Source organism: Anastrepha obliqua, chromosome 4, assembly GCF_027943255.1.
Source record: "Anastrepha obliqua isolate idAnaObli1 chromosome 4, idAnaObli1_1.0, whole genome shotgun sequence".
Taxonomy (NCBI): Eukaryota; Metazoa; Arthropoda; class Insecta; order Diptera; family Tephritidae; genus Anastrepha; species Anastrepha obliqua.
In genome coordinates, this window is record NC_072895.1 from 79,660,142 (window position 1) to 79,674,906 (window position 14,765).

General features: G+C 37.5%; 1 protein-coding gene across 8 annotated transcripts in view; it reads left to right on the forward strand.

Annotated features, from left to right (window-relative positions):
• Positions 1-14,765, forward strand: part of LOC129246226 (protein 4.1 homolog) — a 111,894-nt gene that overhangs the window by 79,807 nt on the left and 17,322 nt on the right. For 7 of the 8 annotated variants that reach the window (XM_054884869.1, XM_054884871.1, XM_054884863.1 and 4 more), the window contains 6 exons: positions 9,061-9,266; positions 9,347-9,792; positions 9,860-10,012; positions 10,075-10,433; positions 10,503-10,630; positions 11,247-11,384. In XM_054884869.1, coding sequence (XP_054740844.1) covers positions 9,126-9,266; positions 9,347-9,792; positions 9,860-10,012; positions 10,075-10,433; positions 10,503-10,630; positions 11,247-11,384 — 1,365 coding nt within the window. In that variant the 5' untranslated portion in view covers positions 9,061-9,125. The remainder of the gene's footprint in view (positions 1-9,060; positions 9,267-9,346; positions 9,793-9,859; positions 10,013-10,074; positions 10,434-10,502; positions 10,631-11,246; positions 11,385-14,765) is intronic. The other variant, XM_054884870.1, reaches the window with a different exon arrangement.

The following is a 14,765-nucleotide window of genomic DNA, read 5'->3' on the forward strand; positions in this document are numbered from 1 at the left end:
CTCCATTAAAGAGAGTACTGCTCAACTGCTTCACCCTCGCCTTGTAAGACATTCTTCTGGTAAGCTTTTGCCTTGGTCTTAACCCCTTTTTCGCAAAAATGACGAGGTGTAACGTCTTTAAAAGAGTCTCCCCACCAAACCATTACGGAGGCTGGATGGTGGCTACGCTGAAACCTTGGAACAACATTTTTTGCATCTTTAGAAGTTTTAACATAGATTTTGTCGCTTTGCTCATTAAAAACTTTTTCAACAGTGTAAATTTTCTCATCTGGGAAAAGAACATTTTCATGGCCGTTGACCGTGTGGCTCCGAAGAAGCTACTTGTATCCGTCGAGTCTAATTTTCTTTAAGCGCGTTGTCAAAAGATGACCAGTTGAGCGACGGAAGGCTTTCATGTGGACATCATCTCTAATTAGTGTTGATATGAATCTGGTCGATACATTCATTTCCCTGGACATGATTTTCTGCTTTCTAAGGCGATTTCTGAGAATTCTTTCTCCAACAGCTTTTATGACTTCACGGTTTGAACGATGCGAGGACGACCACTTCCTTTTCTGCCTGACATTGTCGAAATATTAAGTTTTTCCAGCAATTTGTAAATCTCACTTGCACTTTTACCACACTTTTGAAATGCAATCACTGCCATGTGATTTTCCTTAGCTCCGCACTCCTAACTGTTAACAAATTTGGCACGAAACTGAGTATAATTTACGAGTAAACAAAGTACATATATGAACAAAAGTAGAGATAACGGAACTTTTTTCTGCGAATTCGTTCCCGCCGTACACATTCTAAAAGTTGTCACAGAATTTATGGCAAGACTAAGTATATACATATATACATATCTACATATTCACCTCTGTAACGATATGCAAATATGTATATGTGACAGGATATTATATTTTTAAAATGAATTTGGAAATGTTTTATGTGAAAAATAACGAAAAAACATATATTTTCTTGAGTGTCCACTGGACATTTTTCTTCTGAGCGGAAATGCTCTTAAATTCAATATTGATGATTCTTTCTTAGGTAGGGCTTTGTTTGCTATATCTGTGAATTTAAAGCATAGTCACGTCGTAATTGACAATCAAAGTAGACTTTTTATATAACTATTGAATTTTCGTAGGTACACAATTATGCACATTAAGGTGGACCCTTTTGTAAACAAGAAAAATAGCGTATAATGGAAAATATAATACATATATAAGTACAACATTAGCTTGCAGCTAATTTTAAGTAATTCCTTTTTAATTGATGCAAAATTCTCCATTTTAGCCAAATCTGAGTGCAAATATTCTGTCTGTTTCTTTGTTCTCTCGAGGGCCCTCTCTGGCATTATACTCGTACAGATACATAAGTAAACACACTCTTAGCTGGTCGTCGAAAAATGCCCACATCTGAGATCACCTGTATCCAAAGCGCTCTTTCATGTAACATCGTTGCATAAAAAATGATTAAATTTCATATAATCTCGTATCAAAAAGTCTAACAAAGCGCGCTAACCGGGTCTTGGGATACTTCTACGTGCCCAGTCCAAAGTACAAGTCGCAGTTTATGACAAAATAATATTCTACTAAAAATTTAAACCCATGGTTCTGACACGGCGACAAGGCATATAATTCTTCTGGAAAATGCAGTCGCCTGTTAACGAAAAGTGCTTTTCAATAGCAGTTATTCGAATTAGCTCAAGTCCATGTTGGCTGCTGTCGTTGTTGTAGCAGTTTACTAAACAATGCCAGTGCGGTGTAGTCACCGATCGTCTTCGTCTAACTCATCTAACGGTAGGCTCAGAAAATGTGCTGTTTCGACAGGTTTGGTCCACAGGGAGAGGGGTGCTAGGTGAGTGGGTTTGTTGGGGTATGTGAATGCGGTGTGCCTAAATATATGCCCTTAATAGGCCGGGCATAAGTTGACATACTAAACTCAATTCTGGATAAGTAGGAATTTAACCTACTACAATATCCAGAACGGTAATTGGGCGCATGTTGCTATTTAACTGCTACTATTCCATGCATTAGCGTCAGCTGTCCTCAATCTGTCGTCGAAAGCAGTCTTCACTGATGCGTTCAACTTTTCTTCTTCTTAGGTACGAGTTCTTGCAGTTACAGAAAGTAATGAGTTTTCACTCGACTGTGTAAATGAATTTTGTGCTAATCAAGTTGAGTCCAATTTTGATGTTCTTTTGTTCACAACCAATAGCTGGTCGGTAGAGAACTGGAGTGCTAGGCAAGAAATAGCAAATATCCGAGTGAATTTCTGCTTGGAAAAGTTTTTAATACGAGTAATTACGAACAGCTCGATCAGTTCGGCAGATCCATAAAATTGTACAGAACTGCATTTGTAATCAATAAACGAAAATCCAAACCAGTCAAGGTTTTATGCAAAGATGACCTGGTAACCTAGGTTTGGGCTTCAGTTATGGTGAACAACGAAATTGAGCGAGTAACTTCGGCTGTCACGTCACTGGGGACTCGTGAGCAGAATATTTCACACGTATTCACGCACTCGCTCAATCAGTCGTTACGTCAACTAATCAGCAGTTTTTTTTCAAATTTGCTGAGAGCCGGCTAACGGTATTATATTGGCCACACCTGTTTTTTTTCACCACGGGTCCTATGCGCGTTTGCACGCATACCAAGTTTGAGAATACTCTCATTGAATCTGAAATTACGTCAGCAACATACATTTGTATTGTCAAAAAATATAAAGAAGATTTACTTAAAATACACCCTTTACGAAGACATTTCGCTTAAAGATGTATCAGGCATTTCACTCGCAAACGAACTGTCAGTTTTCGCTCAGTTTTAAATGACAAGTGCATTTTAAATAGGTGTGAAAAAACCGTGCTGACATGATGTGCGGTGATTGCACGGCATGAACTGAGTACCACTTGCCGTGAAATATGATATATAGAAAATTTCATACATATTTCACGGCAATACAATTTGTATGGACTTTGACAGCCGTTTCAAGTGAAACGCGACCTTAGTATTTACTATGCTTTACATACCTTAATAATTAAATAAAACCCTTATTAATCGAAGTAAGTTTTGTATAAACTATTTCATGAGTTTTTGTCACATTGATGAACAAAGCTTATTGTACATACAACGCGGAGGCAACATCAAGTTAAGTGTGTATGCATAATAGAAGTAGATTTATTACAGAACACTGAGAAGGAACCCATCATGAAAATTGAATTCGTTACGTTAGCCAACTTGTTGCTGTTCGTGTCTACTTCTGTTTACACACACGCTTACGTAGGTGTATACTGTACAGTTGCATAAATGTCTGCCAACCGTCTGTTGAGGCGTTTCTTTCTTCTTGGCTGCAGATGTTTCAAACTTTTGCGTAATCACTTTTGTTGCCAATACGAGTGTACAAGCAGTCAATGGCGTTATTGAAGCCTCAGCTGCTAGGCAATTACTCCATCAATTACTTCAATGACACAACTGTAAATCGAGCACTTTAGTACGAGTACAAGCCCCTCCGTTTCCCTTAAAAATGAATCATATTTTGCCACTCACTTTCACTGTCAAAGATGACAGTTTTTACATTATCAGCTGCTCGTCATCTTTACTATCTACTTCTGTGCTACATACATAAATGCCACTTGGCTGTCGAGTTGTATGGTCTCGAAAAAGGGAAGCAATCAAGCACGAGTATGTACGAGTAAAGCTTCTACGAGGTCCATTCAATAAGTCTGTAGAAAATGTAAGGGAATAAGTGGTATACAAAATTGTTGCGCAAAGAAAATTTCGAAATAATGTTTAAAGTGAGTGATGTCCTTACATTGGCTGCCATCTGTCAAAACAACTTCTTGCAATTATAACTTTTGAATAAAGAGTAATATTTTTTTGTAAGTCATAAAATAAAATCAGTAAAATAATAACGGTCGCATTATAGTCGCAAAAAAAAAAATACATGCAGAGGACGGTTTCACCGTAGTTCGGATATGGGACAGAGCTGCATTACTAGTACCAGTGGCGGCGCTAGAGCAAATGTGTGCGTCGGCGACATCAACTTCGCGAGGCCTCTTACTTCGCAGTGAAAAAAACCGTAAAATTAAGTGAGCCAAATTATAAAATAATTTATGAGTATAACGAGTTTTATTGTTAATAAAATGATGATAAAAAAAAATTACACACAGAAATTAAAATAGTCGAACTTATCGGCTTTTAGTCTCACTGGATTTTCAGGATTTTGTAGTATTTAAGTCTAGTCGCTATTTCAGCTTCGATTCTCAGAACTGATAACGCGGATAGTCTATCTTGGCTCATTGTGCTTCTCAAATAGGTTTTTATCAATTTCAACTTTGAGAAGCTTTTCTCAGCGGAAGCTGTGCTGACCGGAACTGTGAGCATGATTCTAATTGTAATATAAACATTTGGATATATAATATTTCATCTAAATTATTTTCTAAAATGTATTGGATGAGTTGATAACACTTAACTAAGTCTACAAAATTGCCAGAAAGTTGGATATCCACACTTGTCAGGAAATCCAACTTTCTGGCCTTGGGTTGTGATATACTATCGTTAAAGTCGTTAAAAAGTTGATGCTGACTTACCTTAACATTAGGTATGAAATTAATAACAAATAACGGTAAACTTTTATCCACTAGAACTGTGCATAAGAACGTCGGGGTGATGAATTTACAATACAATAAAAAGAAACTTTGCGCTTGCGAGTCTGCAAGTTGCCGTATGAAGAAAATTACTCTCACAGACGGGATTCCCCGTCCAGAGTCTCGTGCGCCGGTCGCGAAATCGAGCGTTTTCACCTTACCCGATAATACGATATTGGCATCGGACGCTCATAATGAAGAGCACACACACACATAATGTTTGTATATATGCTAAATTAAGATCTTTTGCACGTAGGTATAACTAAATAAATGATAAATGCCACACACATTACTTACAAACATTTTCACCCAATACAGATATCGTGTCGGGCAGTGTGTGTGAGAAGGCTCATTAGGGCGAAGCCAGGATGATTGGCGAAACGAAATTAAATAGGTAACTCGTTTTTCTGCGAGGCCGTCGGCGCTGGCCGACGTCGCCGACGCCTAGCGCCGCCACTGACTAGTACGGTAACTAAATTCCAATATGAATCAGCGGACAGCGATTGCATTTTTTCCCCAGAATACCGATGTTCTAAAGAAGCGCTAATCTGCTTAAATCTTTCTCCATGTTCGTCTGACTCTGTGGGAACTTGAAGGCCTAAATGATCATTACGGTGATACAAAAAGTGTATTTCTAAGGACATTTTCCAGTGATGCGAGTATATTATTAACATAAATTTGCCAATCTTCAGAATGATAGATGAAGTGGCAGTCGGTCTATAAACCAACTCAGTTAGACTGTTGCCCATCCATTGTGATACCACAGTAGCAGTTTACCTGACTGTTCCTCCTACTCATTCTTGCAGCTTCTGCAATAGTCGAAATGATATACGCTCAATCTTTGAGCATGTTAACCTAGGAGATAGTGGCCTGTGATCAAAGCAGCTAACATAGAGGCGTTTTTCCTTGACTGATTAAATAGCGCCTTTGATCGCTTGACGTCCCATTTTGCCAAATTCTTTTTGTAGCGTTACATGCCAGACTATCAACCCATTTCGTGTTGGCTGAAGTGACAATGCTATTTGTATCACACATTTTGTAGGTTGAGAGTGGTATACCAAGACGGAGGCGAGTGGTAGTGCCCTTTCTCGATAATTTGTCTGCCTTACGATTCCGTGGTATGTTACTATGCCCTAGCACGCATATCAAATGGAACTAGTGAAAACCCGACCAAGAGATTTAATCGCCGCTTGGATCTCAGAATAAATAAATATATAAAGTAAAATTATAAAATAATATAAAGTAAATACAAGGTCAGAACGATGCGTGCTCAAACAATACTTTACAAGGCAATATTAAAAAAAAAATCTATGAAGGTGTGCAGAAAGCTTAGGAAACTAGTGATGAAGTTCGATTCTTAATACCTAAAATAGGACCAAACAGTTCTCTGCGGTCATGTCTTTGATAAAATTGAAAAAAAAAACTATAATAGTATAGTATAATCAATCTATCAAGTTGACGCAAAATTATTCATAAAATTTTGTTTTTGAATAACTTTGAGTATGATTTCGCGTTATGGAAATCTTTATTTTAACCTGCAGCTGTCTAGTTCACAAGTGACAAATATGATTGACGTGCAATGTCACTTGAAAAAATTTCGAGTATTTTTTATCTTTTTCCACAAGAGAGGAGTTGTTTTATAAACCAAAGCCCATCTATTGAGGAGTTAGGGGGATAAAATGATCCATCAAAATGTTAGCCACTGTGTTTTACATAGGATTGCGAAGTGCAACGTATATCCCAAATGTTAGGATCATACAGTTTTCTATGCCGATTTATCTTAAGAATGTAATAAAAATAAGCCGTAAACTTTCAAATTGCCCATAAGCATATATTTTCTTTTGCCTTGTGTACCAAAATCCAATATCGGAACCTTGTTATTTTTTTAAGTTGTACAGTGTTATTAATATCTAATAAAATTTATTTGCAATGTTTCTACCGCTTTTCTTTCATAGCTTCATCCAGTTTTTTACTTGTAATATCGGAATTAAACACATTCTTCTTCTTCTTGATTTTCACAATAGTCCAAGTCCTTCTCAAACTGATCTTTCCAATGTAGAGGAAGCCTTCCTCTCCCTCTGCTACCACCAGCTGGTACCGCATGGAATACTTTCAGAGCCGGAGCATTTGTATCCACTCGGACGACATGAACCAACGAAGCTGTTGGCTCCAAGGTTATGCCTGCAACGGTCCAACAACCTTCCGCAGAATTTTTCTCTGAAATACTCCACTCCAGTGTTAGTTTTGTTCGTCGTTGTAACGTCCCTTACTACTCAATTGCCTACCTAGTCCAAAGTAGCTCCTCTTGGAAAGAGATATTCTCCGTTGTATTTCAAGGCGGTGTTAATGCTGGTTCCTTGATAAACGAAACAGTGCCTCTAAATTCCTGTCTTAATGTAACCGCAACATTTTCGATTGGTATTATTGGGAAAAATACAAGCAGATACTTCAGTAACAGTTAGGTCACAGGTAAATATCTGCTCGTGTAAGAGCCTAGCTGGACAAAGAGTCAAATTCGTCCATTGCAATACCATATAGACGAAAAGGAGGGAGAAGAACCGAACAGGCAGAAAAAGGAAGAGAGGAGTTTGGATTAGAGGAGGATCAGGAACAATAACAATTTGCTTTTAAAATCTTTAAGCTGCTTTCAAGTGACAACCAACAATTATTAGAGGAAAGCCATAATATAATCGGAGAATGTGAAATTACTTCCATGCCAACCCATTTTACAAAACTTACTGTACTTATAACTATATACACTCATCGCTATGGATCGAACCGGTCTATGCGTGCTTACAAGCCAACCAGTTCAACTTAACCTATGCATACACTCCTACTTGTACACAGAAAACAATATAGAAAAATGGTAAAATCGACCGATATACTATCTCGCCTACAGTTTTATAAAGGTCACTACAACCACTGCTTTAAAGAAGATGTGTCTCGATGTTGAAAAATAGGTATTAACTTTCATTCATATATAATACAAAATGTTCAGTGATACTTCGTTACGCTTCACGTTAGTTTTTAGTTAGTTAGTTAGTTTCTCTATGAAAATCATGAAGTAGGTGAAATTAAGTCAATATGTAAACCGTTTCATTCAAATATGCGGTCGGACATTGGTTCCAATAATTTTTGCAGAAGATTACTAAATGGTTTTTCAATAAGGGGTGTTATTTTGATATTCTAAGAAAAATGCTATTTTTTAATATAAATGATCGGATGTTTATTTCATTATAAATAAGAAGGTATACCGTTAATAGTGGAAAATAACATCAGGCAAATGACCATCACGACCACGCTTACAGGACAATATCCTTTTCATGAAATTTTCCATAACCGAATTGCAAAGTGGCTGCCCTATGTCCTCGATAGCCTTACGAATTCCATCTTGAATCGACCCTGGGCTGTTGGCGTAGACCTTCTCTTTCACGAGGCCCTAAAAAAAAGTCAGAAGGAGTTAAATCACAAGATCTCGGTGGTCAATTGTGATCACCTCTTCGAGAGATAACACGGCCCGGAAACTTTTCCCGTAAAAGATCAATGGTTTCGTTGCTTGTGTGGCACGTAGCGCCGCCTTGTTGAAAATAAACGTTGTCCAGATCAATACCGTCCAAATCCGGCCATAAAAAATCGTTAATCATCTCTCGATGGCGCAATCCATTCATTCATAACACCTATTATTGGAAAACCCTTTATAAATTTCATTCCAAATTTCCTTAATTTGTAGTTTCAACTCCGTCACTGTCATAATGCTTTGTTTTTTCCTCCATAAGCGTGATAAGTTCATCTTCTAAGAGTTCGTTCTAATCAACATAATTTTGTTTTGGTTGACTTGGACGCAACTGTTTTGTTTTATTAGTGCGAGAAAAATTGCTTAATAATCGAACCACGCGCAAAGTGAAGATTCACGCGGCAGCTGACATCATCAAAAATTATTTTTGGGTCTTTTGAAACACAAATTTTTAAATGGTGGGAAAACAATTTGTGTAGTTTGTCGTATTAAAAGGCGAACAACAATAAAAAAACTTGTCTCGGCACTTATTTCTTTTCCCAAGAACATTTTGATCGCGCCTCGTATCATCAAGTTTGGAGATGACAGATATTAACTCATGTGGCTCGAGTACGCGTTTTGCCATTTAAAATTTCATTAATGTCATTTCAGAATACATGTATGTGTATGTATGCATGTATGTTCGTGTGTAGCTATAAGATGCTACTCTTTTAGACGCTTGATAATTTATAATTTTTTTCAAAAGAACGTTAATCAACCCTAATTTAATTCCAAGCTAAATGGCTGCTTGTTGATAGATCGGAATTTATTATATCTATTATTGCATGTATGTATGTATAAGTACATAGGTACACATGTATGTATAAAATAATTTATTTTTACTTTATTAAAATACTCCTATTTTTCCTTATTGCAGATCGATCTATAACAACGTAAAACATCCAAAATAGTTTAAAATCAGTAAAATAGAATACTAAAAAAATGCCAGCGGAAACGAAAACTGCCACCGCTGGAACCGAGGCTGATACGCCTACGAAGAGCAAAAAGGCGAATACGACCGGAAAAGCTGGACTGGCGCGTGTCACTTTGCTCGATGGCTCTTTGCTTGACGTCACGATCGATGTGAGTAAAAAACCAATTTTATTGCTATTGTTTAAATTTTTGAAATTCGCACTTCTTTCTGTGCATTTTTTCACATGCAGCGAAAAGCTAAGGGTCGCGATCTGATCAATACCATTTGTGCTGGCCTCAATATTGTGGAAAAAGACTACTTCGGTTTGACTTATGAAACGCCCTCAGATCCACGAACCTGGTTGGATTTGGATAAACCAGTTTCAAAGTTTTTCCGTAGCGATCCATGGGTGCTGCAGTTTGCTGTGAAATTTTACCCACCAGAACCTTCGCAGCTACAAGAGGACATCACGCGCTACCAGTTATGCCTGCAAGTACGCAATGATATCCTCGAAGGTCGTTTGCCGTGCACATTCGTCACACACGCTCTGCTCGGCTCATATCTGGTGCAATCGGAGATGGGTGACTATGATCCGAAAGAGATGCCAGATCGCCGTTATTTGAAGGACTTCAAAATAGCACCCAACCAAACTCCAGAGTTGGAGGATAAGGTTATGGATTTGCACAAGACTCACAAGTTTGTATTTGAACATACATACATACATACATAATCAATTCAATAATATGTATGTATTTGTGTCTAGGGGTCAAGCACCTGCTGAAGCAGAATTGCATTATTTGGAAAATGCTAAAAAGCTGGCTATGTATGGCGTTGATTTGCACCCAGCAAAGGACTCGGAGGGCGTTGACATTATGTTGGGGGTTTGCGCATCAGGCTTGCTTGTGTACCGCGATAAGTGAGTACCCTTTGCCGAAATTCGTTTAAGTTTATGTTTGAGGAATTTGCTTTCCCATATAGACTACGCATCAATCGCTTCGCATGGCCGAAAATCCTCAAGATTTCTTACAAGCGTCATCACTTTTACATCAAAATACGCCCCGGTGAGTTTGAGCAGTATGAATCGACAATTGGCTTTAAATTAGCCAATCATCAAGCCGCTAAGAAATTGTGGAAGTCATGTGTGGAGCACCATACATTCTTCCGTCTGATGACCCCTGAACCACCGACTAAGACGTCATTGTTCCCACGCTTCGGGTCGAAGTACAGATACTCGGGGCGTACTTTGTACGAAAGCAAACGAAATCCAATCGATCGCACAGCGCCGAAGTTCGATCGTAGTTTGTCGGGCAGACGTTTGACATCGCGAAGCATGGACGGTAAGATGGGGTGAAATAATGCTAGGGCTAATTAGAATACCACGCACTCAAATGTGTTTACAATTTAAGCTCTCGCAATGGCCGAAAAGGAGAAAGATGCTCAGAAACGTCACACCATGGGACATCCACCAGAGCACATTCCCGATTTCGACTCACCACGTAGTCGCAGTCCATTAAAGAAGGATAAAAAGGAAAAGGTATATTTTGAGTTCTTTTTGCGAAAATCTCCCATCTTTAAGGGAATCATTTCGTTTGAAATTTAATTTTCTAAAAGATATGTTTTGTTTTTGATTTTCTTTAAAATTAACTGACAAATTTATTTTCCTTCCTTTTTCTCGGTTTGTTTTCTTTCTGTAATTAATTCCTCACAAAATTAACCAATTTTACTAACAACAACAAAACATCAACAAAAATCGAACACACCGTAAATGTAATGTAAAAAAACATATAATTTTGCGAAAATTTCCAAAAACCAAAAATGTGTGCACTACCACACCTAATTTTCTAACACCCACATCCTTCTATAACTATGTATGTAAAACTCTAAAAAACGATGAACAAATATTCAATGTGCTTCAAAAAACAAAATTTATAATAATAATAATTTAAAAATTAAAAATATTTCTGAAATGAACGCTTTTGGCAAATGCGTCTGCGTAATTTTTTTTCTTCTAATTTTTCATATACTTCATATACATTTAACCATGATTAACCAACTAAACAATTGATAATATGCACAAACCACAAAACACAAACAACAAAAACCAAAAAACAAAACAACAATTATTTGATCCAAATAACCCCAAATCGTAGTTAAAACGTGAATCGAGCACTGGTACAGCTTCCGCCTCTTCGCAGAGTTCACTCGAAGGTGATTATTCGACCCATACCGGTGCTGATGTGGCAGCCGGCGAGTCTGCCTCGGCCGTCGCCTATCTTGGCAAAGATCAGGTTAATTTCATTTTCAACAGCCAATTTCTATTCTTCTACCTATATTATTATAGTTACGCTCGTATTTACAATATTTTTCTTCAATTCAGTTTTTAATTAAGAGCCTTACGTATTTATTTATCTATTTTACTTAGTTAATATGTATTTTTTCGATCTGAGCTTTAAGTGTCTTTGTTCGTTCAGGAATTTTGCTGTCCTCCAAAGCTTTCGAAAACTACGATAAGCTTGTGTTTGGTGTTGTTTTAAAAAAGAAAAAAAATTGGAAATTTGTTCTTCGTTTATGTTTGGTGTCCAATTTGTTCATAAGGATAAATAATTTGTTTTTGCAGTATATTTAAGCCAGTTGCAAGCAGTTTTCGCAACCATTTCTGTGGAAGAGTAGCGCCCATATAGGAGTGTTTTGTAGGCGGACGGTGCAGAGAGATTAATTTTTCTTATGTTGGTAAAAGATTTGATAATAATTAATATTTCTTAAAGAAGCTAACATCCTTTAATCTCTTCCAAATTCCAGTTATCCTATAAAGCAATATTCATTTGAATTTAATAGTCTCGTGATGAAGTCATCAAGCTTAGATGCCGAATTGACAAAAGTTTTTGTTAGCATATGCAACTCTACAATGACAATGGCACAGTAGTACTGATCTGTTTGAGGGTGGTTTAATTCGAGCATGAGTACGAGTGATAGAACAATTAAACATTTGCTTTAGATTTCTAAGTTTAAGGGAAAGGATTGTTATCGGACGATAAGACTCCCCTCGGCTGACGGGTTTCACATATTTCAATAGTGGGACCACACTTCCTGCTTTCCACTGGTCAGGTTGAATACCTTTCTCAGATATCCTACTCCCAATAGATCCAGGTTTTCCAGCATCAGCAGTTAAATCCGTCGGGGCCAATGTCTTGAAGCTATTGCTTTATTGATTACTATCTGAACCTCATCGCTGGAGAAAGTAAACGATGCACAGTTGTTTGCCAGTATGTGCAGCCGTCTGGAGACACGGCAGTTTTACCTGACGACCGGATGATTCAAAATGAATTATCGGCTAAAGAAGTTCGCGCATATCTTCGAGTCAGACGAAGTACAACCAAAAAAAGTGATTACCACCTTGTCGTTGTGCTTCATCGGGTTCGATAGGGACCTTCATACCAGAGTTGAAATTGCGGGTCTTGAAGTGCTCCGCCCATTTGGTCCACTGGAGATACCCTGGATCGGCTTGGCGTAGGTGGTCACGCTCGTTTGCTAGGACGGCGGCTTTACCTAGAAAATTGGAATATTTGACCCTGATCTTTCCAGCTGAAATTAAGCGCGCCATAGCAACAATGATTACCTTGCGGAATGCGCCTTCGCCTACGATCACATCGGTGGGGATGGCAAGAACAGCGAAATTGTCCTCGGTAAATTCTGCAAAGCCGGCCCAATTAATTAACTTTGTCAAAGTTAATGTAGAAACGGTGATTCGCGAACCCAAAGCCGGCAGGCCTTTCAATTGAGACGATAATAGGTAGATGGTTCAATGCCAGAGATAGCATAGGTCGCCAAGTTATGCCATTGATCAGGCCAGCACTAGCAATTATTAGGTCAGGCGAGCTGCTGCAGTTACGCATTATCCTGGAGGGATCTGTTCTGCCAAAAGCTGTCCCCACCGATCGTTTTGCAGGCTTGAATGCCAGAGATCGTAGAGCGCATTGAAGTCACCTACAACCAAACGGGTTTTATCTCTGATAAGCGCACCTATTTCAGGGTGATATCCTGTCGGGCAGCAGGGAACAGAAGGTATATATGTACATATATGTTAAATTTTTCGAGCTCAGCATCACCTGCCACTACTTTCGTCACGAAAACCATATCGAAAACACGTTCAGAGTTAGATTTACTTTAGACGGCTTAACTTTTACAAATGTCAGGTAATAGTGATACAATTTTGGTAGGAATGTTAATCACAGATGTGGCACTTACCAACAGAAAAAAGTAGTCAAATCTGTTGACTTAGAACGTCACCTGTCGGTTGTTCCGAGAACTTTTTGATCAAGGTGGTATTTTTAATGTTTGAGTCTAACAGTTTTATATTGAAATTTATTGAAAATGCGGTGTGAGTCTCAGAAACAATTGGCAATAGTAGACTAGCAGCCTTCCAGAATACCAGCTTGTCGATTTTTGAAATATATAGCACAGAATTTTGATTGGAAATAATTACTTACGTCTCTTTTATGTCAATATGTGCATAATAATTCTAAAACAAAATATAGGGACTCTCTAAGTAATTATAGGATTTAACGTCGATTTCCGCTCTCATTGCATGAAAATACCAAAAAGAATAAAATAAAAATTAAAAAAAAAACAGAAAAAATTAAAAATACTGAGTGCTATCGTTTATGTGTAAAAATTTCTGAAGTAATCATTGCAAAATTTTCTAAAACATAAGGGTTTACGGATTTGGCATAATCCGTATTTCTTAATCATTCATACCAGTGAATATTGCCAGGTTGGATTCCCCTTTACTCGATCTCATTCCGTTCAGGGCTCTAGGGTTGTAGGCTATAATTTTTGCGTTACTGGCAAACTCTATATAGATTAAGGACGCACAAAATAGATTTACGTATTGAAAACATTAATGTTTACTTTTCATCGAAGTATTGAGTTTTAAAAAATAGTGGTCACATCGAAAAAATTCATATATCTTTTACATGTGCATCCGTCTTTTGGACACATCATTGGGTAGTGCCATTTGCACCGATTTCTGTAACATACCCGTTCATCCGATCTTCATTAGGATTTTATTGATGTTAGGGTCGCTTACTTACTGCAGTGCCCATTCTCTTTTTCTTCTCTAAATATGTATTGAAAATTTAAAATTCTACGCTTGGCGTTTAAGGTTCCGATTATTTGGAGTTCTTGATACATTTCTCAACAGATAAGTGATTTCTTAAGGAGGAAAATAATTAATTTATATTAATTAACTTTTTTGTTTTAATTTGATTTTCTGAATATTTCTTATTCTTAATGTGCTTGCTTATGCTTAACTATATTAATGCCCAATAATTGTAGCATAAATTCTCATCCTGCTATTATTCATAATAAAATAATGAAAGCGATAAAAAGTATGACAATTTTTCTAAAATCTTATTTTATAATGATGCTGAGTTCCGAAACAAAAAAAATGATATTCTATGAAGTTTTTGGTACAGAAAATTAAAGTTTTATCAGATTGCGAAATTGAAAGGCATTTAATACCAGGACTCTAAATTTCGAGTTCCGAGAAAACTGTGTATTTAAGTCCCGAACTGCACAAATTGCAGGTTTTCGAGAATCCGATAATCGCAGTTTTTGCTTTATTATTTACATCAACTCTTCCTGAGTCTCTTAATGGAGATTCTAAGGAA